This window comes from Genypterus blacodes, unplaced genomic scaffold (assembly GCF_046128005.1).
Source record: "Genypterus blacodes isolate CSIRO-AG114 ecotype Tasmania unplaced genomic scaffold, CSIRO-AGI_Gbla_v1 ptg000109l_1, whole genome shotgun sequence".
In the NCBI taxonomy this organism is placed as follows: Eukaryota; Metazoa; Chordata; class Actinopteri; order Ophidiiformes; family Ophidiidae; genus Genypterus; species Genypterus blacodes.
In genome coordinates, this window is record NW_027466913.1 from 518,256 (window position 1) to 546,218 (window position 27,963).

Genomic DNA, 27,963 nt, shown 5'->3' on the forward strand with positions numbered 1-27,963 from the left:
TTCATTTTGGTCTTCTTCAACTCACTGGTTCTCCTTCATTCAGGGGCTTCAAAGGATTTGAACTTTAGCTGTCACTCAAACTGCTTGTAACTTCTTCATTCTTTCAGGTACAGAAACCATTCAAGAACTTTTCAGGCCCTCTGGCTTTTGGTACAAAATTTGCAATGTTTGCAATCACAGTGGATTGTCTAGAGGAAATGCATTTCTAGTTTCATTTGCATTTGTATTTTAAGTTCTATTTGCGTTAATCATATTAGTATTTTATAAATCTTTGTGCAGCAAACTGGGATCGCCTTCATTGAGCTGATTTGCACAACACATCGTCTTAGACAGAAATAAACAGACAAAAGCTCACAGACCTTCTGTAAGGAGATTTAATGAGTGAGAGAGTTTTCATGGTTCAATGTGTAAAATTTCAACATCTTCTGGAGACAGCAGGATGTCTCTGTCAGTTTATTGTGGAGAAATGCTCAGGATGGTCCGGATGCTGTGGAGCAAAAAAACAAACAGGAATCATAAGAGTAGAACTGATTCTGTTTCTGTGCAATCAGCTGTGAATGGTTGATATGATATGAGAGTAAAGTTACCATTGGCCGTGCTTCATCAGTTCAATGGCATCATTGACCTGATCCAGGGTCATGTTGTGAGTGATGAACTCGTCCAGCTTCACCTTCTTGGCTAAGTAGGCTTTGACCATCTCAGGTACACCGTCCTTACTCTTAAAGCCTGTGGCACAAAGTGCACAACATATTCAGAGGAGCTCAAAGGACTTTGACATGGTCTGAGGAGCACGTTGGTTTTGACATTTACCCTAAGATCAAGTTTGGAGCTGGACTGTCAGGCAGACTCGCTCGCTCGCTGGTTTCATGTTTTGCTAACAGGTATCTCACCTCCAAACAGGGAGCCCTTCCATGTGCGTCCAGCGATGAGCTGAATGGGTCGGGCACTGAAGTCAGCCATGTCTGTCCAGCCAACCAGCACGCTGACCCCCCAGCCTTTCACACAACTCTCCAGAGCACTCCGCTAGACCAGGACAAACAGCACAGGGTCAGAAGATGAAGGGTTAAGATGTGTGCAGGGTCACTGAATGAGTCGTACTACTGCTGGACAAAGCAAGGGAGGTGAGCTTTAGATTGATATCTGTCACTGCTTTCATTGTCAGAAGCCAATTATCATAATGGAAGGAATCCTTGAACAAAATTACATCAAACTTCCCCACTTCTCTCACCATGACTGCCACATTCCCGACACATTCCAGGGAGAAGTCCACTCCTCCGTTGGTCATCTCATGCAGCACCTCACTGACAGGTTTGCTGTGATCTTTGGGGTTCACAAAGTCGGTGGCTCCAAACACTTTGCCCTTCTCAAACTTGTCTGGGTTGATGTCCACAGCAATGATCCTCTTGGCTCCTGCGGCCTTGCAGCCCATGACAGCAGCCAGACCCACAGCTCCCAAACCAAACACAGCACACGTAGAACCTGGTTCCACCTAAAAAAGAAGAGACTTCAGTCTATAGGGTTGAACGTCCTCATTCTGGACTTTACTGGAACATGACTAACAGCATTCAAACCTCTTTGGACACAAGGGGTTAATGTTTTATTTCAGATGTCTTACCACAGTAATTGTGTTTTATGCAACATGTTGTAAATCTGCAGTGCAACCAGGCTCATTCTGCCTTTAGAAGCTTCCAGCATACAGAGGAGGTTTGTGTTTGGGTTCATTATCACACTCACACTTCCTCAAGTACCTGAGCAGTGTTGACAGCTGCTCCATATCCTGTGCAGACTCCACAACCGAGGAGACAGACCTTCTCCAGAGGGGCGGCAGGGTCGATCTTAGCCACGGCCATTTGGTTGATCACAGTGTACTCAGAGAAAGTACTGGTTCCCATAAACTGCAGAATCTTCTGACCCTTACAAGTGAACCTGGTGTCCATTTCGGACATCACATCAGGACTCGTACTGGCCCTGCACAACAACACACAAGACGTGGATGCTTCTTTAGATGTCTGTGTTGTACCAAAATATGTGTTCATGAAACAAACCAGCCACAGTGAGATCAACCAAAGTAAAGGATGAGTTTGGATTTTGTAATCTTCTCACCATCCTTGCTCACAGTGGTTGCTCTTTGGGTGCTTGCAGAAGCGACACTCCCTACACTGAGAGATGAACAGAGGAATCACCTTGTCTCCTGAAACACAGATCAGAGTAGCTTTACCTTGTGACCACAGAGTAGGGTGACTGAAATCTGTACATGAACAGGGTTATCGTTTACATGCAGATATACAGCGGCAAATTCATTGGTTTATAAGTAAGATTGAGGATTCTGACCTGGCTGAAATTCAGTGACCCCAGGCCCAACGCTCTCCACGATGCCGCCGCCCTCGTGACCCAGGACTGTCGGGAAGCCGTCCTTGTGCTTTCCCTCGAAAAGGTGGTACAGGTCAGTGTGGCAGACCCCTGAGGCCACGATCTGCATCAGACACAATGAACCACAACCACACAATGTGACAAACTGTACTGAAACCTCTGGTGTCAGGAGGGAAAGCTGCTCACCTTACACCTGAACGTCAGAGGAGCGACTCTGCCTCACCTTGATGCGGACCTCGTTGGCCTGGGGAGGAGCGACTTCAATCTCCTCCATCACCACAGGCTTGTTGGGCTCCCAGGCCACCGCTGCCCTGCACTTGATGACCTGGAGGGGAATCAGACCAGATCTTATATCACAGCACCATAATCATCTCATATCTTTCATATCATCATGGAACAGGTAAAGGGATTTCCAACTGATAAGATACTTTACTGCAAAATGCTATACTGCTATGCAACAATGACCCTTGCACACATAAAGGTGCCTCATGCAGTACAACAGGAGATACTCGGGACCCTGGAGGACCTCTTGGTGAAAATACAAACATGTTATAAATTGACTAAATCAAACATCGGTAGGTGGTGGTGGGGTGGGGCGTGGGGGCGGGGGGGGGGGGGAACACGATAAGATAACTAAACTGGGGGGTTGGACAAGCCATCTACTCCACATTACAGATTAATGGAACCCTCTTGAGATCTATAATCAGCCATGTAATCAGATGCCCTTGCACTGGGGCTGCTTCCAGCTCGGGGCCCTGCACGCACAGCAGGGCAAAGTTATTCCATTACATGTAGAAGCAGATCAACAGTATGGTTTTAGTGTTTCTGATCACCTTTGCACCTGGACAAAAGCCAGCCAGCCAGAACATCAGATGTTCTGGATCCAAATACTAAATCCAAATCCAGCATTGAACCCAGTTGTATTCGGGCCGGATTTCTTCAGCATGAATGTGGTTTTTGCTTTTATACACTGTAGCTTTAGAACGCACTCTTCTCTTTCTACCACAATCCCAATTTTGGCTTTGTAGTATTCAACAGCTGCCAGAATCAACAGACAAGCAAACAGCCTGGAGAGTTTCAAAATCTGTGAGCCGGGCCAAGAGAGATAATGTTATAACTCACTGCACTGAGGCTCAGAGAGGCCACAGAGGCACTTTAAGGTCAAGCTAGTATCAATCTTTAACATTATGGGTCCAAACCGAGTACTAGATCATAAACATAAACTCACCTTTCCAGCTGTGGCCATGTTTGGTTGCAGAGATTGAGAGAAAGGAGAGAGGAGGGAGTCTGTGAGGAAGGAGCTGCAGATCAGGTCAGATCAGGTCAGATCAGAGCCGAGGGTAGGAGAGGACGACAGCTGCTGGACGCGAGGTTTAAATACTAAAGTGATACAGAGAACGTGTGCAAACAATCAAAGGGGTGGGGCCTCACCAGCCTCTTAGTGCGCCAGCGCCAGCAACAACAATACAAGAAAGAGAGTGCACTTTTAACACAAACAGCTGTATCACTGATTGCAGATCACAGGTAGAAAGTATCAGTTATTGGATCACTGCCACTGTACGACTGTTTCCTTCATTGTTTTCCTTTTTTCTTCCATTTCATTCCTTCGTCCCTGCAGTAAAGCTGCACAAAGCAAAAAGCCTAACACTCCTTCCTGACATATCATCTCTTTTTAAAGTTATGGCCAAATTGTTTCCCTCTTCTTTGGTCTCTAACGCCTCCTGAGAACAATACCTGGGTCTGGAGAGGATACTGAACTTGAACTTCACCAGCCTGTCTTCAGTATAACAACATATCAGTGTGAGGGAGCATTTAGTCATTAGAGACCCGTTCACATCACACAGGAATAGATTTGATTTGGAGACACGGGGCCAGAGGAGGAACCCCTCGTATCCCTCCAACTCTCAAAATCAACATAGAAACACATTAGAAGTGCAAATGCCTGTTGAGACAAAATATTCATCGACTTTGTGGAGGTATTGGGAAAGAATTTATGGCTGTTTAGTGGCAGGATCTATCAGTCATCATAGTAACTTTGTAGATAAAACTCAAGCTTACAACAAAGATTAGCAGCAGAGACAATCGGTTAGATACAGTGCAATCAGCTGTTTCTCCCTCCACACACACCCTCTGGCAGCCATGCTGAAGGACTGCATATGTGTCATGTACAGGACCTCAGCCACACACACACACACACACACACACACACACACACACACACACACACACACACACCAAACTCAGATTTACAATAGTTAAGGCAAAAATGTATCATAAGACATAAACACTACAATGGTTCACTAGATCATTTTGGGATCATATCATCTGTAGGTTTGTTACTAAAGACTGGCATTCCTGATGATGGTGTTTATAGTTTTAGTTGTGCCATGAAAAACACAAATGCAGCCTAAGATGTGAAGGTTTGATGGATGAAGGATAAAGTAAGTGACTGGCTCATTGTTCTGGTCTCTCATAAGAGCTCCGTCCCCTGTGACTCCACTCCTCCATCATGATAAAGTTCCCCTCTCTCTCTCCCTCCCTCCCTCACCTCTGCCCTGCATCTGTCCCAGCTCACTCTCATTCTGCACACGTTACCAAGCAAACAGGCGACAGGCTGAGATGTAATCGTGACAGAGAGAAGTAACGGAGGAGGAGGAGGAGGAGGAGGAATGCTGAGTAGGGAGGGAGGAAATGAAGTTACTGGGCTCTTTTCAATGTAACAAAACGGTCGGCAGAATTAAAAAACAATCCAGAATAGCTGTGTTTTGATTGTTTGAAAGCTCTGCTGGCATCTTAACCGTGAGTGAAACATTGCTGTATACATAAATGAGTAACTGATTGTTGATTGATTGATTACAATTGTTGCCAACAGTGCTTTGTCTATGATCAAGTATGTGTCAAACAGCACACACAGTGAAGATATCCAGTGTTGTGTCTGGAATTGTTCAAGAAAAACTCCTCAGTTAAACCTCTGAACCTCCAAACTGGACATTCTGCATGCATCTGTTCCTCTTTAAGTCCAGTGGGAGACATTTAGTGAAGCATTTGGCTGTGTGGTCACATCCCTGGTGGACAGAAACAGATGAGATAGGATCATGGTTTTGTTGATAATCAGAGTGTTTGGACTCTGTTACAGGAGAGGAGTTTGATTGACTTTATCAACTCTGCCTCCTCTATCAGCCGTCTGCTCTGGGGTCGAGTCCCACATGAGACCTGTTTAATGGTCAGAGTGTTTATTTACAACACGTATTCTCTTTAAAGCAAATAAACACGGAGACGCCTACAGACTGTGAGGAGATTTAATGAGTGAGAGAGTTTCCATGGTTCAGTGTGTAAAGTTTAACATTTTCTGGAGACAGCAGGATTTCGCTGTGTCAGCTTATTGTGGAGAAGTGTGAAGGACCGTCCGGATGCTGTGGAGCAAAGACAGAAACAGGAACATAAGAGTAGAACTGATTCTGTTTCTGTGCCGTCAGCTGTGAGTGTTGGAGACCATGTGAGCGTAAAGTTACCACCGGCCGTGCTTCATCATCTCAATGGCATCATTGACCTGATCCAGGGGCAGGTTGTGAGTGATGAACTCATCCAGCTGCAGCTTCTTAGACATGTATGCGTTCACCATGCCAGGTATAGCATGCTTACCCTTAAAACCTGAAAGAGAGAGAGAGAGAGAGAGAGAGAGAGAGAGAGAGAGAGAGACAGACAGACAGACAGACAGACAGACAGACAGACAGACAGACAGACAGACAGACAGACAGACAAACACACCGAGAGAGAGAGAGAGACAGAGAGTTGATAGTGATAACTGCATCAATGCCCTCTAGTGTCGAGGCTACAGGGAAGCAAGCCCTGCCCTCAGACTGACCTCCAAACAGGCAGCCCTTCCATGTGCGTCCAGCCATAAGTTGAAGGGGTTGAGTAGAAACATCATGCATGTTGTTCCAACCCACCACCACGCTGACCCCCCAGCCTCTCACACAGCTCTCCAGAGCACTCCGCTAGACCAGGACCAACAGCACAGGGTCAGAAGATGAAGGGTTAATATGTGTGCAGTGTCACTGAATGAGTTGTTCTCAGTTCAGCGTTGGAACAAAATGACATCATTCTCCACTTCTCTCACCATGACTGCCACATTCCCGACACATTCCAGGGAGAAGTCCACTCCTCCGTTGGTCATCTCATGCAGCACTTGACTGACAGGTTTGCTGTGATCTTTGGGGTTCACAAAGTCAGTGGCTCCCAACACTTTGGCCTTCTCAGACTTGTCCGGGTTGGTGTCCACAGCAATGATCCTCTTGGCTCCTGCGGCCTTGCAGCCCATGACAGCAGCCAAACCCACAGCTCCCAAACCAAACACAGCACAAGTGGAACCTGGCTGCACCTGAAATGAAGAAGACCTTTGACCTACTTCACTCTACTGGCCAAGGAGGTCACAGTTCTGCTGCTGTTTGTCTGTAACTATACCTCGCTATCTCAAACACTTTGGGACAGAATGAAAGTTGGTCCTCAGGTTGGACACTCACTCACACTTCCTCACGTACCTGAGCAACATTGACAGCTGCTCCATATCCTGTGCAGACTCCACAGCTGAGGAGACAGACCTTCTCCAGAGGGGCGGCGGGGTCGATCTTAGCCACGGCTGTTTGGTGGACCACAGTGTACTCGGAGAAGGTACTGGTTCCTGCAAACTGCAGTATCCTCTGACCCTTACAGGAAATCCTGGATTCCACTCCGCACATCAGGTTCAAATCTATCGCGAGCCTAGATAGGAAAAGAATGTAATCAGTCAAATAAAATGGGCGTATAGCCAATTTTCACTCACACATGCACAGCGATATGGACGAGTAAGGAACCTCACCCCGTCTGCTCACAGTGGTTTCCTTGAGGATTCTTGCAGTAGCGACACTCCCCACACTGGGACAGGAACAAAGGAATCACTTTGTCTCCTGAGAAAACCAACAGATTCAAACACTGAAACCAAAACTGTGACGGTGTGACTACCTAACTTTATGAGGAAAGACCTGATTTACACACAAAATCTGACTACAACTACAACAGAACTTTTTGTGTTAAAAACTGAAAGAAACCCGAGTTTACTCTACAAAATATTGATTATTATGACTTTTTCATTTTTTTGCAACTTTTCTATCAGGAGGTCAGAAGATCTGCAGCATTTGTTTTTACAGAAACAAGGAAGCGGGCATAGCAAACATCCAGGTGATGTTATGATCATTAAGCACAAACACTCCCGTCTCTCTTGTTCCGTGGCGGCTGGTGTGATTCTGACCTGGCTGGAACTCGGTCACTCCTGGTCCCACGCTCTCCACAATGCCAGCTGCCTCATGACCCAGAATCGATGGAAAACCACCTTCAGGCATTCCCTCAAAAAGGAAGAACAGGTCACTGTGGCACACCGCCGTGGAGACGATCTGCATCCCGAGACAACAACAACAACCATGTTACATTACATTACATTACATTACATTACGATCATTTAGCAGACGCTTTTATCCAAAGCGACTTCCAATAAGTGCGTTCAACATAGGTAGACGTTGTGCGTGTTGAGTACATGTATGTCTTAGTAGCGAGCGTCTCTCACCTTCATGCGGACTTCGTTGGCCTGGGGAGGAGCGACTTCAACCTCCTCCATCACCAAAGGCTTGTTGGGCTCCCAGGCCACTGCTGCCCTGCACTTGATGACCTGGAGGGGAATCAGACCAGTATGAAAATCCAAATGTGGACAAAAGACCCAGAGTACCCATGTTCAGGGTTCAGGGCTGAAGTTAGAACACAGAAACAGCATCAAGAGAACACACAGTTTAAATTCCCACAATATCAGTGACATTTCAAATCAGCTGGCAAATTCAACATTTGTGCTTCCAAACCTTCTGTGTTCTCATTCTGCTGTGAGGTTGATTCATAATCTCATGGCATTGTTAATACATGTTTGGCTTGTTTCGTACTTAACGTTCTCAAATATCAAGATCTTGTCAAACAGCCTGCATAGTTTCAAACTGTAAGCCAAAGCCTGAGAGGAAAGATGAATCTGAAACATGAAATGAGTTTCAGCGAACACGGAGAGAGAAGCTTTCTGCGATCAGATCTAATGATGTCAGAAATATGTTATCAGTCTAATTTGTATACATGAATGCTGTGAAACTACTCTGTGAACTTTCATTCCAGCGCCTGATTCATCTCACACACAAACATTAATCCTAACTAACCTAAATCCTAAATAATAATATTTAGGATTTAGTTTGGTTAAATATCTTAACCAAACCAGAGCACCAAAAAGGAGCTGGTCAACCAGTCAGACACACCGATGCAAACGTCTTGACAAAATTCAACAAAGTTAACGTAATGTTTTGTGCTTGTATGATGGAAATAATAAGTAAACACTTCAGTATTCCCTCTTCTTCCTGTACAATAATAATCCTAAATAACGCATTAAGATAAGTTTCTCTTTCTTACTTTTCCCGCCGTGGCCATGCTGCTGCAAAGATGAAGATGAAGAGCTGCTGAGGAACGAGCTGCAGAACAGATCTGTGCAGAACACTGAACCTGCCAGGACGGAGGAGAGAATCCTGAGTCGCTCCACCACGCAGCCTAAATAAGGATCCAGTGGAGTCTAGGCAGGGCCTGTGGCTTTAAACCTTCAGCTGAGTTCACGCCCAGACCAGTTGTTGTAATCATTACCACACTGTTTTCTTTAGTAGAACATCTGTGCAGATAAGAGTCCATGCCATTAAACACTCAGGCAGCACCCGCACATTCAATAATTGATTTTAGTTGGTTTGCTCAAAAGTTCAGGGCAGAGACTGAGAGGTTGAAGAACACTGGGTTTGTTTACTACTCATCACTTGTTATCTACACTCAAAGCAGAGATTTGACCATTTGTCTTCACCTCCTCCTCCGTTCCTTCTTCCTCTTGTGGTCACACCGCTTCCTCCATCTCTCCCTGAAACTCATGCAAGCCGTCTGCTTCCCAAAGTGACCCAAACTACCCTGTCGCCCTCCTCTTCCTCCATACCCACATCGCTCCTCTCTCTCCTTCGCTGCCTGCCTGTATTTGTGTACATCCGTCTGTATCCTGCACGCATGAGCGAGCCGGCGAGCGACAGGGCGCGACGTCGCCGTGACAGAGAGGAAATGAGAAGAGGAGGAGAATCGGAGGAAAAGTCAAAAGGGTCAAGGGCTTCCAGGTTAATGATCCGCCTTCAGAAACGACTCAAAGCTGCATTTCTTTCATTGTTTTAATGTGCTGATATTATTAACACCAGTGAAACCTTACATATTATTGATTTGCTGATATGTGGCCAACATTGCATTTTCTATGATCAAATGCATTTCAATGAGATACCACAGAAGAAGAAGAAGAAGAGAAGAAAGCCAGTGCAGTTAAAGTAGTAAAACTATTCAAAAACAAAACTGGAAAAGGTGAATAATCTGAGTTATTATGGTCAGAATATTTAGAAAATCCTTTGCTTCCAAGGCACTGGATCAGAAAATCAGCATTTCTGACGTGTGATGACTTCCTGTCTTTATCTTTAGCTTACAAGCACTTTCAACCAAAGCTGTCACTAAAAGACAACAAGCTTCCCCCATGTGACCCCAAAGGAAACTACACAGTCTCAATAAAACCTTGGGACCACCAACAAAAGACATTTTTTCGTCGTCTCCAAATCCATTAACAACAATCACAAACGCTCTTTAATCCTTTAAAAGGTTTGGATTATTTCCCTCGGAGGCTGAAGGGAATTTAATGGGTGAGACTGATGAAGAGTCATTACAGGAGAAGAGTGAATCCATTTATGAATAAATATCTTATGAACACATTAGAGAGCCTCGTGGTTTGACTCCTCTTATAGAGAACTGTGTAGGAAGAGGAGGCGTTCGTGAATGGCAAGTCGAATGGCTTAGTCGTTAAGACGTTGGACCAGAAGGTTTTGGGTTCGACGTAATTAGATTTTGATGGAAAGCAAAGTGGAAATGTTTTTTTTTTTTATGTGCGATCGCGGCACACAAAGTCATTCTGCATCTACTGGAGTCATATTAAAATCATTTTCCGAAGAGAAAAACATTCCATATTGTTTTTATGCCGTCTGCGAGAGAATCCACACCGACAAACAAATCACAGTAATATCAAGGAAATGAACAAAAGCTCTCTGTAGCAGACAAACACCAGAACCCAAGGAGTCGTCTGGAAAGTCACATAAAGCAGAGCGGTGTGTGTGTGTGTGCGTCGCCGAGCACCGCCGCCTCACACGCATGCGTTAGTGTGTCCGTGCGCGTACGTGCACGTGTGAATGTAAGCGTGTGTTTGGCCTTTCTCTTATTACAGCTGCCTTCATTAAGGGGTCGCTGCCCCAAAGCTCAGTAGCAAAATGAGAAGATAAGCCCACAGAGAAATGAGGAGGACGCGAGGAGAAGAAGACCCAAAATGCAGAAACACCCACAATCATGCAAGAAGATACACTCCCCCCCCCCCTCACACACACACGCACACACACACACACACACACACAGGAGATAATTCATGATCCATTTGAAGTGAAACAGAGCCAGCATTCTGTTTGTTAGGACATAAAACTAAGCAACATGAAACAATAAGGGCGCATCAGGTTACACTTTGAGCCGAGGACAACGCTTTATCATCAACATAAAAGAAGATCAAGTAGGTCACTGGACAGAAAGGCGTCAGCAGGGACGTCAGATGGTCCAACTCGACTCGTAAGGACCTGTCAGTCATGAGCTATGAACCGCCATCACGCCGGAGGACGACGGCAGCGAGGGTGACCTGGGTGTTTGTTTGAGGGGGCGGGGTCATCAAATTAGTAAACAAAAGAAGTCAAATCTCTTTCTGCTTGGCGAGTGAGGGATTTCAGTTAAACACAACGCAGTCGGTGGGAAAATGTTCACCACATCCCACAAACCCACTCCAGATGGGAGCTGCCAGGGAATTCTTGTGCTGCTGATATCAGTTTCCTCCTGACCCGCTGTCCTCACATTTGGAAAAGTGCCAACATGCCAGAGCTGCTGGGTGTTTTTCTGTGTGTTGGCAATTTACTGCACGCCGCTGTTTGCCAAAGGACGTGCACGCCACATTCCAACACGCTACTTATCCCACTTCACCGCACAGTGAGATAAAAACGTTGTGTTCTTAATTCTGACAGGTGGGGCGGTGACACACACACACACACACACACACACACACACACACACACACACACACACACACACACACACACACACTAAAAACAATGGAAACCTGATAAAAAAAGGAAAGTAAAAACATAAACAGGGGAAACAGGAAGTGCTGTTTGTTTTTTTCCGTGGTCACCAAAGGTTTTGCAGGCTTAAGTAAGGCAAAGTAGAATTAGCTGATATTTGTGTCTTTTGGGGGTGGGGGGGGCGACATCATGGCGAGCTTGTGACATGGGGGGGCACCTGTGAGCGTCCTGCTTCCTGTTTAGGGAGGAAGACTGGTGGTGCGTCTCCATCCGTGTGGTTCTCCAGGAGGGGTGGGGTGGGGAGGGGGGGGGGCCTGATCCACACGCCGCCTCAGCAGTTCATCAGTCGTCAATGTCTTCAAACAGGTTGCTGTCAGAGGGTCGGGGCGGGGGGGGCTGTCTTCTGCGTCGGGAGTACTTGAGCTGGAGGAGGTCTCCTACCTCGCTGATGGCACTCAGAGCCTGCGGAGACATTTACCACACACAGCTGTCAACATGAGGGACTGGAGCACAAACCCAGCCGGCGTGTTTATGAAGAAACAGGCCTGTTGTCTGCCATTACAAACGCTGAGGAAAAGGTCACCGGCTGAAACGCAGCAGATGAGCTTTGACTTACTGCTTCTGCTGTGCACAAACGAGTGTGTGTGTGTGTATGCGAGTGTGTGTGAGTTGGACTCCCTGCTGGAGGTCTTTTCGGGACACAGGAAGTTTAGGAATCAAGCACAAAATGTTCTAAACCGCTGTGAGCAATCAGAGCCTTCAGCCTGAGGACCACACAACACTGAAACTGGGTGTGGGGGCTATGCAACATCGCTAGGTGTGTGTGTGTGTGTGTGTGTGTGTGTGTGTGTGTGTGTGTGTGTGTGTGTGTGTGTGTGTGTGTGTGTGTGGTTAGTAGTTCATCATGTCATTTAGAAAGGAATGTGTTTTGAACGCGAAAGTCACAAAAGTTGACAAACGTCCTCGCCTCACCCGACCTCCTTTCTGATTGGTCCTTTACTTCTATACGTTTGTGTCGACACAAACAGGGACATAAAGACAACGTACTTAAAACAGTCTGTTTTCACTCACACTGCACGTTTGATGCACCGACATTGATGCATGTTTACGGCTTTAATGAGATTTTGCTGAATGAGATTCCCTCTTCTGCGATTCAACATTTCAACATTTCAGCTTCAGGAAGTGGTGCACAGTAAGGATTGCACAGTAAAGCACAAAACTGTGTCCCAAATTAATGAGAGGTCCTCTAAGGAGAGACATGCAAGGATACGAAGATATACTGTCTGTGTGTGCGTGCGTGTGTGCGTGCGTGTGTGTAAGAAGACAAAACTGCAGAGGCTTGAAGCTGCCGTTTGGATAAAAGCGGCAGACAAATCAACATGACACATCAGAGAGAGAGAGAGAGAGGAAGAACAGAACAGAGAGGCTTTAACATGGTGACAGATAAAAGCACATCAACTCATCCGCCCGTCTCCTTAAAGGAGCAAGAAGGCGCGATATCCGGTCAGAGCCCTTGTTTGTCATCCATTTACTCATCTTCATAACAATACTGGAGTAAAGTTGAAGATTGTTCACGTTGCATTCGCATGGCGTTGGGAAATAAGACATTTTACAACATTGAAATAGCTGTAGAGCAGCCGGCGTGCGTGTTTACAAGCTGTAAACTGGCTCATCTGGAGGCTGAGCTGGAGTTTACGAGTGGCGACTTGTGATGCGACCTTTGCAGCGTTACGACCTCGTGTTTACTCTTCTACATGAGCAGAATCATCTCTATTTATACTGAGACCAGAGCTGCACACAGGCTTTGTTTGAGACAGATACTGGAGGAGGAAGAGGAGGAGGTGGAGGAGGAGGATGGAGCAGAAGCTTACAGGCTGACTATTTGATGCGTTGCCAGGGGCGATCAAAGCACCGCGGGCCCCTTTTACATAAACCACTATAATGAGTAACAGTGAGCGGAGGCTACGGCGGGACGCTGCACATTAACCTGCACAGGGCGCCGGCTGACACTTCACCGTGGCGTTCATGGCCTCCGATCAATTGAACTTTCCCTTTCATGATGCTCTATTTGTCCCACAGTGGGAGCTGGGTCGCTCTTTAGCAGTCTCCTCTGTCGGCGGTCGGAGAGAGAGACAGCTGGAGGAGTTTCAGCACCTGAAGTGTCTCAGAATCCAGGAGCAGCAGCAGCAGAGATGTGAGGTCAGCAGGGTCACCAAACACCACAGCTCTCACACCCATTACAACCAAAATGTCTTGTTTTATTTTGAAATAACTTTAGGGTCAACAGCTCTGCTTGGGAAGAGGAGAGAGTAGTAAAGCATGTTAACTAGAGCGGCCACCAGCAGGAGAAGAAGAGAGTGTGTAGGCGTGGGGTTTGGTCTGTGTGTCCACTCTGTCCTAATGGATGTGGACTGTGCTCGCCCCCCGCTCTCCTCCCCCCCGCTCTCCTCCCCCTCGCTCTCCTCCACCTCGCTCTCCTCCCCGAGCCGCCTCGTCTCTTCTAATGAGAACCAACAACGCGCAGGCGGGCCGGATAACAAGGCACACGCCGCCAAACTCAGACTAAAACACTGATCTGTGCAGACGGGGAGTAATTAGCTACAGCGAGGCGATATATTTAGCAGCAGACGAAGAGGGATTAAACAAAGATATGATTTCAGCTTTAGCAAACCTGGGCAGGAGCTGGTGAGTGTGAGAGGAGAGCTCAGGTCAACAAAAACACAGAAAAAAAGCTTAATGAGGGAGATTTCCATAGCCTGACCTTCATCGGGTCAGAACTCAGGCCCAGAGCTGTTTTTAGACTAATAAAGAGCCACAGATAGAGCTGGCAGATAGAGCTGACAGAGGGAACAACAGACCAGCGCTCATTATTCTGTATATTTCAGGGACAATATCAATAGAAAAGCTCTCACTGCCACAACACAAACATTTACAAGGTGGATGTGATGTAACGGTGACTTAATATACATTTATCTTATCAAAGCAGAAGCAATAATGTGGCCAAAGTCGTCTCCATGTTATTGTTGTTTACTCTTTCTTGCTACAGGTGCACACTGGGTGAAAACAGACTATTTTAGGTAGCGTCGTCTCTTTCCGTTTGACAAGCTTTAACATTATTCTGATGAAATGGCTTCACATCTTGATTGAAACCCTTGATTGATTGAGTGAGAGGAAGTGGTTACCCTGTCCAGCATGTCCTTGGTGTGCGCCGCCGAGATGCAGAACCGCGCTCGGGACTCGATGATGGGCGTCGCCGGGAAACCGACCACGACCACGCCGATGTTCCTCTTCAGCATCTCTCTGCCAAATGCTCTGGAGAGGGACACACACACACACACACACACACACACACACACACACACACACACACACACACACACACACACACACACACACACACACACACACACACACACACACACACACACACACACACACACACACACACACACAATGAGGTCAATGCTGCCTGTAACAACGACACGTGCTGCGTTCAGGGTCAGCACCTCTGATATGAATCCACTGTGACTACGCTTTGACGGCGGCTGATGTGTAATACACTGATCAATAATAAAGTCACTGTCTGCAGGAACAACCCGACCCCACTTGATTCTAACTCTCTCTGGCAGACTCTTCATAAATATACATGAGTGTTTTACTAAAAAGTCTGAAAGGATGAATAATTGACATTTTGCTCAAACATCTTAAAAGTGCAGGCTGACCCGATTTTGGCGGGCATGTAGAGCATCATGGGGATGACGGGCGAGTCGTTGTTGCCGTAGATGATGAAGCCCAATTCTCGAAGTCTCTTGCGGAAGTAGACTGTGTTCTCCGCCAGCTGCCGCACGCGCTCACAACCTGAACACCGCAAATCAGACAGGATATAGATTTAATATGCAGTCAGATACGCAACATGACAGCTGTGATTGATCTGTTTGGTTCCGATCAGACTGATTGGTGGAGATGTGAGCTCTTCCCACTGTGACGCAGAGAAGCAGCCAAACAGAAAGACGATCAGATTCTATTTAGTTACTTAAAGCTATAATGCCATTAGGTGTCAAAGTTTATTGCTTGTTGTTGTTACTTTACATTTCCAGTTTCCTTATTCGTTCATTATCTTCAGCGCCCTGCTTTAGGAGAAACTAGTACTTTAAAACACTCTTTCTCACCAAATTAACCAATTAGTGCAAAGAATTTCCTGGACTTTCCCCTGAAAAAGAACTTTATTAGGTTCTTCTCTCAGTGCGTCACCGGGCTAACACACACATGTGGATGAAACCAAAAGAGCTCCATGGTGATGATGATGATGAATGGCATAACAGTTGCTGTGTGTGTGTGTGTGTGTGTGTGTGTGTGTGTGTGTGTGTGTGTGTGTGTGTGTGTGTGTGTGTGTGTGTGTGTGTATTTATAGAGCTGGACTCGATGTGCGGTGTGTCTCTGATGTGTACATTCACTGTGGAAAGTTCAGAGCAGTACACGAATGCATCACGTCACGTCTTGTTTATAGCATCACGCATGTGTCCAATGTGTGTCCGGGTCAGAATCTATTCTCCTTTTCCAACACTTTCCTTTCTTTATCACCTCTGATTCTCATTCAGGTAAAGAAGGCTGGAGCTGCTTTATTCTGCGTTAAAACAAAGACAGAGAGAGAGAGAGAGAGAGAGAGAGAGAGAGAGAGAGAGAGAGAGCAGAGAGAGAGAGAGAGAGAGAGAGAGAGAAAAGGGCTGAGGCAGCATCTGATAACTGCAAGATTCATGCGGCGAGCGGGAGGAAACGCGCACCGGGCAACAGCACCGCCGTGCAGAGAAGAAGAGTCCAGTCGGAGTGAACTCAGTTTGTTTTTTCTTTCCTCTCCTGCAGGAATCTTTCCCCGGGGTTCTTAGAATAGTGATGTTCTGTGCAGCAAACGCACAAAGCTACAATCTGCCTGGAAGCGGAGGCACACATGCACACACACACACACACACACCTGCTCTAAAGCTTCTTTTATTACACTCAGCTGTGTGTATGAACATGCCAAGGTACAGTGTGTTTCCCTGAGCGGTCCGATGATAAATGTTAGATTAAATAAGCGAATCAGTGGAGTGGAGTTGAGAGTGAAGCCACGTGTGTTTGTGTGTGTGTGTGTGTGTGTGTGTGTGTGTGTGTGTGTGTGTGTTTGTGTGTGTGTGTGTGTGTGTGGGTGGGTGTGAACCTCCTCAGTAGTTTAAGCTCAGATATTTATCCGTTTCTACACTGAGACACTACATTAAATCTACTCTGTTTCAACCAACCATGTTGTCCAAATACATTAAACTGAGGGATAATAAGCTGAATCCAGCAGGGGAGCAGAATATTTAGAGTAATTGGCAGCAAACTGAATCTTTCTCTGGTTATAAAGTTAAATCAGCAGAATGACGTTTTCCAGCTCAGACGGTGAAGCCGACCGACCAGTCAGACCGGATCTGAGGCGTCACTGGGACGAGTCTGAACCCAACCGGTAACACGGTCAGAACATCCACACTGATCAAACATGGGGAAGATTAGTTTAGACACTGAAATTAGTTTATTCATAAGGCTCAACTAGCAGAACATCGCAAACGTCCTCTTATTACACGAGGATCCGTTAGAGATGAGCCCTGGCAAACTCTGCGGGACTTAAAGCCTGATTCATTTTCATTTTGCACATCTGCCTCACAAATGTGTTCCCATAAAGCCTGCGCTGCATTTTACCGTCCGACTGCTGCTGCTGCTGGCAAATGACTCTTTGATTTAATACACTGAGTACACAAATAAATAAACTTGGCTGCTTGTTGTTGGTGATCGTCACCTGGCAGAGCAGGGGACAATCAGCCGGTAACTACCAACTAAAACAACAACCTGCTGTCAGAGCGCTGAGAGGTAATATGGGAGCTCTGAGAGTGTGACTGCCTGAAACAAGCTCCACCAATCACATGGATCCATTCAAATTAGAGACAATAACCTCACGGGATCAATAAAGTATATCAAATAAAACAGATGAACTCAGAGTGAGTGTGTGAAGCTGAGGGAAGCAGAAACACTGTAAACACAGAGACAACAACAACGCTGAGCCTCACTGATGAGTTTCACCAGTTTGCACTGCCCCCCTGTGGCAGCTAGTGGGAATGACCACCAAAGCGGCTCTGACTGAGTCTTATCCATGCAAAACAGAAGCAAAGCAGCGTCCTGCACAAACGACACATTAGCATTTGTACAAGTACACAGATTACACTCTCCTTTATGGTGATCTATGTTTGTATTCATTTAAAGTGCATCCTATCCTGCTGTTACAGCCTGAAGCCTAAAGACACATTTAGACCTTCATGATAAGAATGTAAACTCTCCCTTTTACATGTGCTAATCTTGACATTCTCCCTTTGAAATTTGCTTGATATAGCATTTGTATTCATACTACATCTGGACCGTGGCTGAAGTGGAGACGTACCGATGGTCGTGCCGTCCTCTCCCATAATGCACTTCATAGAAGTGATGATTTGCTCCACCACAGGAGGAGACATGGATGTGGCGTAGACCGCACTGTGGGAATGTGCTCGCAGGTACTCGATGAGCTCCTGGACCCGACACACACACACACACACACACACACACACACACACACACACACACACACACACACACACACACACACACAGGACATATAACAGCACTGATGTAATGAATGAGTCTACCACAATCTAGTTTCTATGCATTTTAAAGAGCCAACTGTGTTTAGACTGCAGCTGTTTCCGTTCACTGCAGACACAAACTGGTTTCCAGGTTTTAATATGAAGGTTTCTGACACTGAGGCCGTCTCCATGTCTGCACCGTCACGTCAGGCATGTGGAGGAACAGGACCACTGTGACGGTGCAGATCTACGTGTCAGGGCCTCCACTCCTCATATTTGGTTACATCCTCATTACGCTGTAAGATGAGAGTTTTAAAGGCATGCCTGTGAAGTCTCTGCCATCCTTCCTTAATCCTCTGCCTGCTCATGAACGCCTCCTCACCTTCTTGCCTGCGATGTATCCCCCCGCAGCTCCAAAGCTCTTGGTGAAGGTGCCCATCAGGACGTCCACGTCACAGGGGTCCAGGCCGAAGTGATCCACCACGCCTCTGCCCCTGGAGCCCAGCGCGCCAATGCTGTGAGCCTCGTCCAGGTACAGGTAGGCGCGGTATCGCTTCTTCAGGGCGATGACCTCTGGCAGCCGCACGATGCTGCCCTCCATGCTGCAGAGAGGAAAGACAGGCGGAGAGATGGAAAGTGCTTCACAAGGAAATGACACAGCGCTGATGAAGAGCGGGCGGGTGTGGGGACCCTGGTGTGAGCTCTCATCCCCCCGAGCTCTTCATCTCCACTCTGTGTCTTCACTGCTGGAGCCCGACTCTTAATTAGTTTGAGTTTCACAGCTTTATGTCGCAATTTTTAGGATTTAAAATAAAGAAACACTGTGACAGGAAACGCCAAAGCAGCTAAAAGAACTAAGAACTAATTATCTGTCTGTACTGCAATTACAGCAAAGTACGAGTAAGACAATGAACGGAGGAAACCAACAGGGTTCTATCAGAGCTGCTTTTATGTGTGAGAAAGCGCTGTGCTGTGTGTTTGATTGACTGATTGATTATAAACAATACAGGCTTAATAATAACAGAAATTGCATTATGGTGTAAAAGACATTTTCAGTTTATTGCCTGACTCAAACTGAATGCAGCTCCTAAGCACTCAGGGCCTCTAAAGCAGGGAATGAGCTGAACCACGCGGTGCCAGCAGCTTCAAGCCGCATGAGGCACGACAGGTTCAATAAATAAGCAAATGAAATGAGTGAGATGTTAACGTGAACACAGCTTGTTGGTGTCAGAACGTTTACAGCTGCACCAGATGTGATGAAAGCAACCACTTGTGTAATTACAGACTGAGAAAAGTGTTGAAACCAGCAGAGGAGGAGGAGGAGGAGGAGGGGAGCGGCCGGCAGGTCAGAGCCGGGCCGGCCCTGCTTCTTTGGTTAACTAAGTGTTGCAAGAGTCGTTCTGATCTGATCCTCTCCCACCCAGCGTTACCACAGCAACCCCCGCCCTGTGACAGCAGCTTAGTTACCTGTAAATGCCCTCGACCACGATGAGGATCTTCCTCCAGGGCCGGTGAGTCCTGGGCTGCCCGTGCACGATGGCTTCCCTCAGCAGCTTCTCCAGGCTCTGCATGTCTGACAGGGACACGACAACACACAGCTCAGAACCACACACACAAACACACCTCTAAGTGTGTCTCTGGGTGGACAGAAGGAGGTAGGAGACAGGAGAGACACGGGGACACACACTCACTGTTGTGTTTGAAGACTCTGACGGTGGAGCCGGAGAGCCGGGCTCCCAGGACCAGAGAGGCGTGGTTGAGCTCGTCGCTCAGGATCAGACAGCCCTGCACACACACACACACACACACACACACACACACACACACACACACACACACACACACACACACACACACACACACACACACACACACACACACACACACACACACACACACACACACACACACACACACACACACACACACACACAATCAGCTCAGAGAAAGTAAACTAAGCTCAGATACGCTGAGATAAAATGTTACTATTATCTTTAAGAGAGAGAGAGAGAGAACTTCCCGCCCACACATCACAGGGGTCGCCAACGGTAACACAGATCTCAGTCGTTGTGTAAATTTGCTACACACATATATTTTTGTCTCCCCAGTGTGAATTTCACTTGGTGAGATTCATTTCTGGCAACACAACAAGTTCAAACATCACAACACTGACTTCCTGCACTTAATACAAGTCAACAGATGTTTGTTGTGCGTATGTGTGTGTGTGTGTGTGTGTGTGTGTGTGTGTGAACTGTGAGAACCTTTTAACTGCGAATATCCATCAATCGTGTCAAAGAATTTAAAGCTGGAGTCTCAGATTTCGAGAGGCTGTGTGGTAAATTATCTACCTGCCAGGGCACATCAGAGCGCCTCATCCTCACACTGACAGCTGAGGACCCACTGCCTGCCTCTGTGTGTGTGTGTGTGTGTGTGTGTGTGTGTGTGTGTGTGTGTGTGTGTGTGTGTGTGTGTGTGTGTGTGTGTAGGCAGTGATGAGCGGTGGAATGTTTTTGTTAGATTAACTTGTTCAAACAAAAGAAGCTTCAACTGCACACGGATTTACACACGAGCGAAAGAGAGAGAGGGTGCGTGTGTGTGTGTGTGTGAAGTGGAGTTCAACAGGAGACAAACAGGAAGTGGAAGGAAACCGCAGTAGATAACAGACGGGGGGGGGGAGGTCGTACTTTTCCAGCCAGAGCCGGGATGTTCATGGAGTTGGTGGCGAACCCCATCCCGAAGGCCATGGCCGACTCCACGCCCAGGAACTGAGCCACGCGCTTCTCCAGCTCCTCGTGTCGCTCCAGGTTACCTGAGGGACAAACGCAGGTCACCACTTAGCACCCAGAATGCAATGCGGTCCTTCTCACAGATCAGGGAGATGCTAAGTGTCTCTAGAGATCATCACAGCTTGTTATTGAAAATGTTTTAGTTTATGTTTCTGTATTTTAATCCCCAGTTCAATCTTTCACTCTTTCTACTTCTTTGATCATTATCGTGTCCCTGCTGCTCCTCAGCCCGTCTGTAAACACCAAACGTTTCCTCAATTCCACAGGCAGGTTTTGTTTTCCGCCCCCACAGAGTTCATACTTCGGTTTGACTGATGACTTTACCCGGACTTTAAACTAAACTGACGAGCAGCAGGTATCTGTGTGATGGTGTGTGTGTGATGGTATCGGTGTGACGGTGTATCTGTGTGATGGTGTGTGTGTGGGTGTGACGGTGTGTGTGTTATGGTGTGTGTGAAGGTGTGTGTGTTCTCACCCATCTCCTGCCTGGTGCTCCCCACTCCGACCCCGTACTTGGCGGTGACCTCTGCTGCACAGTCGGCACACGGGCCGGTGTTCTCGGCGAAGCCCAGGTAATTATAGGAGCCCAGGTTCATCACGTCCTTCACCACTCGACCCGTGTGCCTGAGAGAGAGGGAGGGGAGGGGAGGGGAGGAGAGAGCAGAGGGATTGGTACGACAATCAGGCAGGAAAACATCTTGATCGCATGTAAACATGAAGGTGTTCGTCTCACTCAAACGTCCAGTTGTAGTCGGGGGAGGTCCGCTCCTGCAGGTCCATCCTGGCCCGGGGACGCTGCAGATGGGCCGGTTCCAGTTGTCCCTGATCCGCATGTAGAGGTTCCTGGTGTAGAAGTTCTCAAAGTCCTGGTAGAGCGGCACAAAGTCCTAGAAGACAGAGAGAGAGAGAGAGAGAGAGAGAATAGAGAGAGAGGTGCAGGTCAGAGAGCTGGAGGTGAGAGGACATGGAGGAATGTCAGAAACCAATGAGACGTCTTGTCGTATTGTTTGTGTTATTAGTGTAACAACGTCAAACAAATGAGTGTTATTCAGATTTTTGGAAGGCTTTGTTGGAATCACACACATGACTCAGCTCATTTGTGTTTCCTTTAACTGAGATAATAAAGTGTTAAAGGAGGAAACACGGCTGTGAAATGCTGGGAATGATTGAAGGACTTCCCCGTGTCTTTCCCACCAACTTCCTCCACTGCAACGAGAACCAAATCTTCCCCAAACAATGGACTTCGTTATCAGACGTTACACAACTTTTTAAAAACAACAAACAGCCCCTGCAGGTCAAAGCCTCAGAGCTGAGCCTGTTCAACCGGGAACACCAAATCTGAAGGAAAACTACAGCAGTCGAGGTGATTGTGATGACACAACACACACACGGAAACACTACAGGACACACACACACGCTTCCTGACGCTCTCCTGATCCTCCATCTCACAGCCCTGCCTGTGTTCCACCCGGGCCCACATGTGATCCTCTGCATCAGGCGTGTTTGATCAGGAGCTGCTGCCTCTCAGGGCTTCACACACACCTTTGTTAATTAAGCAGGTGTGTCTATGAAGATATGAGGCAGCGTGAGTCACCTCAGGTTCAAGTTAATGAAACAGGTGTCCTGCTGTACACACACTTTAGTATTATACCTGCACGATACTAAATAACACACCTGCTATAAAGGATGAGAATGCTCTGTTTGTGTTGTTGTTGTTGTATAAAGTCACCCAAAGGTTTTAGATTAGAGTTCATGTGAGCCTTCTCCACCACCTGTGTGTGTAAGGGGATGGTCTAAACTGATACTTTATTATAATGGATGATGGTCCATAATAGATTAAATGTGTGTGAGTGTGTTGCTTTTGCAGGAATGTACATAAATATAGAGAAAAGGCCCGGTCTCCCACTGGAGAACCCAGATCATCTTAATAAGTTCCTGGCTCCACCCTTGGGTTCGTGGTTGCTCCCCTGGGAGGCTCCACACCCTCACCAACAGGTTTCCTCCAAAACCGCTTTGAGCCTTTCTGCTGTCAAACCAACAAGTCACCAAACAGAGACTCCAGATCATCCTGAGGCACCTGGCAACGTGTCTGATCCCATGTCTGAAGTCGTGCGGAACACAGGCTGTGGATCTGAGACCGAAACTCCACACAGGCCGACGCCCCCTCTCACCTTTTGCTCCTCCCTCTCCCGGGCGATGTGGCACCGCTCGATGTTCCACTGGCGCATGAAGTCGCGCAGGTAGCCGAAGATGGTGAGGATGCCGTAGCCCATGTAGGTGAGCACGGCCACCAGCATGGGCGTCTCCTCGAAGGACTCGTCAAAGGGACAGCTGTACAGGCTGTTGCCATGACGCCGCTCTGAGCGCACCTGGAAAAGAGGAAACGTTACTGTTACGCTCCCGTGTGGACGATCAGATACGATTATCAACTTTTACACACTTCCTCTGTAGGTTCTGCTCTCCTGACTCGCAACAAACCAGCGAAGCATCTGTGAGTGAGCCGCCATGACCCAGAGCCACCTATGGCCACTGTCACTGCAGAGAAGAATCGTCTATTGTCAGTCAAGATTCTTTCACATTGTCCCCAGGAAACCCTCAGGAGGCTGTGAGGGCCATTCTCTCTCTCTCTCTCTCTCTCTCTCTCTCTCTCTCTCTCTCTCTCTCTTCTCTCTCTCTCTCTCTCTCTCTCTCTCTCTCTCTCTCTTCTCTCTCTCTCTCTCTCTCTCTCTCTCTCTCTCTCTCTCTCTCTCTCTCTCTCTCTCTCTCTCTCTCTCTCTCTCTCTCTCTCTCCTCCCCCTGTCGCTCCCCCTCTCTCTCGCCCTCTACTACAACAGCATGCCAGTCTTAAAGTGATACTGGTCTGAAAACGTATCTGTGCAGGGTGAGAGACAATGTTGGTATTATGTTGGAGAGCCACAAACCCTGAAGGAACTCTGAAGAAACCCTGAAGGAACCATCTAAGCTTGTGGTCTTCAGATGCTGCACGGTATGCTGGGTGCTGAAATTCAGAAGCAAATGAAGGATTGTAAAATACTCAACCATAATGTATCACTAAGTCTTGAACATAAGCAGCAGATCTTTGAGGGCCACTTATCTGGGGTTACTTCAACCCCATGTACATAATCTTTGTTGGTGGAATGTCCTTTCCCGGGGTCCCCAGGCTCAAAGAGTTGATCCTGAGCTGGAGGTCTGGATCAAGATCAAAACACCACATTCCACCCTGGCCCTTACTGGCACAGAGTGGACCTGCCGTAAGTCAAGCTGGGCGGCTGGGAGGCTGTGAGGTATTCAGTCTGGGCAGCTGCAGGATCTGTGCAAACTCCTCAGCCTTGTTGACCTAAGATCAAACTCTCATAATAATCCAAGTGAAGAATTAGCAGACTGATCTGTTGTGACATGAACACATCAGGTCGTGAGAGTTGTTTGATTCAGCAGAGACATCCCATATCAAACTAAAGTGCCATTAGTTTGTCATATTAAGAACGTTATGGGTGTTGTGTTATCTTGTGTAGCCTGTCAAGAATCAATTCTGACCTTTCAATACATCCCAGCACAGATCCATAACATCTGAATGTAAGAAGGTTCAGATCTGAGACATTACAGACCGCCTGTGCCTGTGCCTGCCTCTGCTTTTGTCCCTCTGAAAACAATAAAGCTTTTGTTGGAGTTGGCTGAGGTATGGGTCACTCAGGTGACTTTGAAAGACGCGAATGAAGATAAAAATCTCCAGAGTGTTCCGATGTGTCGCAGCTCCAAACCGACAATAAAGTGACAAAAACAGACAAAGAGAAAGTGAGACAAAGAGCAGAGGAGGAAGATTTGCCTGCCAAATCAGGGACGGGCCTGCTGTGCATCTGCATGACATCACTTTGCATCTACAGCACCTTCTGGTTTTAAGTGGCTCCGTTTGCTCTACAGGGAAACAAGCAAACACAGGTTCCCATCTCCTCTCTGTGCGCCTGCGAGAGCCGGGGGCAGCGGGAGGAACTCACACCACACAGGGGCGTTCCCACATTGGGCCTGAGTGCTGGTGGCTATTAGGGACCACATGTGACTCGTCATGCTTCTGTCTCAAATACCTTAGAGGGCTGCGACGCTGACATCTGCATGAACTGTAAATCAGCTGAGGAGAGTCAGTCACCGGACGCTCGGCCCCTCAGTCTATCAGCACAGTTACAAAGAAACACTGTCAACTTCTGCTGAACAGAATCCATCAGCCCTACATCGCTCCTCTGATTTCTGCAAGAAAAATGCTTTGAATATGCATTTCTATGTCTCTCAATACAATCTTATCAACTTAATGCCAATACTTTCAGACTTACATTAACAAAAAAGGAATAAAATGGGAAATATGTTTGTACTGTAACATATTAGTGGGTCTAATTGCTTTTGTTGTGTATCCAGTGGGAGCATTAAAGCTACAGAGGCTGGACCCCAGGGTGGAAATTTCATTAGCCTCTCTGGAAAAGCTGTTTTGCTTTAAGGGAGCAGGTGTAGCGCTTCACTCGCTCCAGCCTACAGCTCCAGGCCGTCAAACCAACACACACCAACATTTATTCAACAACAGCTAGGAAGGAAATGACCCACTTTGAGTGAAAGTGTCATATTTCCAAACATTAGTATGTCTGTGAGGAAAGTACAACACAGGCAGTAAGAAGTACATTAGTGTGTATGAATAACTGACATGTGTCTGTCCAGTGTTTGATGTTTGTTTTGGTCATGCCCCAACTATTGAAAGTGGACTCAACCTGTACTCAAACAAATACAATAGAAGTGCGCTGTTCTGTCGCTAATGGCAACGCTGTGTACATTACTCCCAGTAAGGTAAACAAAGCATCAACTGGTGGGAAGCAGCCTGCACAGCCCTGCGGAGAGAGGCAGATGTTGGCTGCTCTCCTGACGGCGTATATGAGTGTGTATGAGTGTGTATGAGTGTATGAGTGTGTATTCATGTCCCCACAGCCACCTGATCAGATTCTAACTAACACACACACACACACAGTCACACTCGGTAAACTCTGACAAAAACAAAGGCTTTGAGAGGAATAGAGAATATGTGTTGTTTTCAGTTTGTTAGCACTTCAACCAAGACTAAAGCTACAAATCCATGTAGAGTCCATTAACAGATGGGGACAAATTAAAAGGTAAAGTCCCTCTAGACTCTGACATGTGTGTGCCGGCCTGTTATGTAGTCTGTAATGCTGTGGGAGCGTAATGATGTCAGGGTCACTGCAGATCAATACAAGTGTGATCACCTTTAATCCTCTGATGATCTCGTGGACATGAAGGCTCAATGAACCGCTTGATAAGTATGAAAAGCGTGTAAATCACGATGACTGTTACCAGATCTGAGACTTTGGACCAAGATGTCCTGTGTTGTCCACCACCGCATCACCATGACAACACTAAATGACACCAAAATGAGGAAGTAGATAGAATAGAAGAATGACATTCCATCTGCAGCACTTTACTACATTGTAACAACACTAACTTCCAATTGTGGGGTTTCCTTTCACACATCTGTATATTATGAATTAAGCAGTGAATAATAAATATGAAACTATTTAAAGTTTCTCCCTCCAATATAAGTTTGATTCTTATCGCATGAAGCTTTTTGATGAAGCAGCGTTTCATCACGGTTGAGGTTAAACTTTACTCTCGCACCTTAAATCACTTTATTTTTGCAAATCCACCTTAAATTTAATGTGTTTCTCAATTCCGATGACATAAGAGTGAGCGGTGACATCAGCAAAGTGACATGACAACAAGCCTTCCAGATGTTCTCCGGACCCTCGATAGTGAGTCTGCATGACCGCAATGACAGCAACGACCCCGGCTTCACCATCTCTCCTCCCCGTCCCATCCCGGGGCCTCACCTCCTCCCCCTCCGCCTCCTCCTCATCCTCCTCCTCGGGGCGGCAGCGGTGCTTCGGCGGCTCCCGGTCGAGGCTCTTCACCCAGCCGTTACGTTCCTGCTTCAGTCCGTTCTTCGCACGCCGACACGCCGCCCCGTTCGCTGGCTTGCTCGCCGGGCTCTCGATCATCGCTGCAGCCGCGGCCGGTCGATGCAGAGCATGTAGGGACGCGGAGCCTCCCCGCGGTACAGAGCGGTGACAGTGTCCGAGCCGAGAGCGCCTCAACGCCGCAGCAACACAAACTCTGTCACGCACACATGCGACACGCACGCACACAGAAGAACCTGAAAATCCACACACTCCGATACCGGAAATCAACGCCCATTAAGTCCCATTAGAGCCCGCAGGAGGAGGCGTGGCTACAGCTTCACATGTGTAGAGGGCGTGGCCTGCTCGCCGAGACCTGTTTATTTGATTTTATATATTTCAATTTAGGCTAATCTTCAAAAAAACCTGAATTTTAGTACTTACAAAAGGAAATGGACAATTTACTGGCATAATCTGACAAAGCGGAAAATGTACATCAACCAATCAAAACGATGTAACGGGTTCAAAACAGACATTTCAGTGTTTCAATGTAAAGGTTTAGTGTCACGATGTAATTACACTCAGCATATTATTAAGTATCGTATTTTGTTCATAGTAACACGTCAACGTAAATAACAATTAGACAAAAGCTGTAAAATGTACAGTGAAACTAAACTATAAAGAACTATTTGACAGATTAACAACATCATGTTAACATAATGTAGCCTTGCAAATGTAATTGTTTTTGAGAATAAAGCCTGAAATCTCTGATAATATTCCTGTAAAAATATTCAAATTCCTTTCCCGACACCCAAACATCTGTATTGAGTAGAATGACAAGCTCGGTAAGAATGATTACATCGTGCAAACATACCGTGAACTGAACGGGGGCGTGTGTATTCCTCTGGGGACGCTTGGTTGCTCTCTAGCACCCTCTAGTGGATTGCTGTTTCAATTGCCTAAACTCGTGCAGACTTTCATTGGAGCCAAGTCTAGTACAGAGTAATGG

At 46.9% G+C, this 27,963-nt stretch overlaps 3 protein-coding genes across 3 annotated transcripts in view; all 3 read right to left on the reverse strand.

The window, feature by feature from the left end:
- Positions 1-356: 356 nt before the first annotated feature.
- Positions 357-3,728, reverse strand: LOC143009001 (alcohol dehydrogenase 1-like). Its single transcript, XM_076160989.1, has 9 exons — positions 3,599-3,728; positions 2,594-2,695; positions 2,332-2,473; positions 2,104-2,191; positions 1,749-1,968; positions 1,229-1,489; positions 891-1,023; positions 588-726; positions 357-487 (listed from the first exon to the last, which is right to left on the reverse strand). The coding sequence occupies exons 1-9, from the start codon at positions 3,614-3,616 to the stop codon at positions 454-456; spliced, it is 1,137 nt and encodes a 378-aa protein (XP_076017104.1). The 5' UTR covers positions 3,617-3,728; the 3' UTR covers positions 357-453.
- A 1,925-nt stretch (positions 3,729-5,653) lies between these two features.
- The window catches only part of LOC143009003 (alcohol dehydrogenase 1-like), a 37,098-nt gene continuing 14,788 nt past the window's right edge, over positions 5,654-27,963 (reverse strand). The window contains exons 2-10 of the mRNA XM_076160991.1: positions 8,842-8,909; positions 7,970-8,071; positions 7,658-7,799; positions 7,229-7,316; positions 6,912-7,131; positions 6,491-6,751; positions 6,236-6,368; positions 5,883-6,021; positions 5,654-5,783 (exon numbers count right to left, since the gene is read on the reverse strand). Coding sequence (XP_076017106.1) covers positions 5,750-5,783; positions 5,883-6,021; positions 6,236-6,368; positions 6,491-6,751; positions 6,912-7,131; positions 7,229-7,316; positions 7,658-7,799; positions 7,970-8,071; positions 8,842-8,859 — 1,137 coding nt within the window. The 5' untranslated portion in view covers positions 8,860-8,909 and the 3' untranslated portion in view covers positions 5,654-5,749. The remainder of the gene's footprint in view (positions 5,784-5,882; positions 6,022-6,235; positions 6,369-6,490; positions 6,752-6,911; positions 7,132-7,228; positions 7,317-7,657; positions 7,800-7,969; positions 8,072-8,841; positions 8,910-27,963) is intronic.
- Positions 10,337-27,198, reverse strand: LOC143009000 (serine palmitoyltransferase 2-like). The gene is given in 13 exon segments (XM_076160988.1): positions 10,337-12,062; positions 14,783-14,912; positions 15,323-15,458; positions 18,046-18,172; positions 18,609-18,828; positions 19,694-19,799; positions 19,918-20,011; positions 20,911-21,035; positions 21,488-21,636; positions 21,746-21,797; positions 21,800-21,899; positions 23,184-23,381; positions 26,889-27,198. Coding segments are annotated over 13 exon segments (1,725 nt in total). The 5' UTR covers positions 27,057-27,198; the 3' UTR covers positions 10,337-11,942.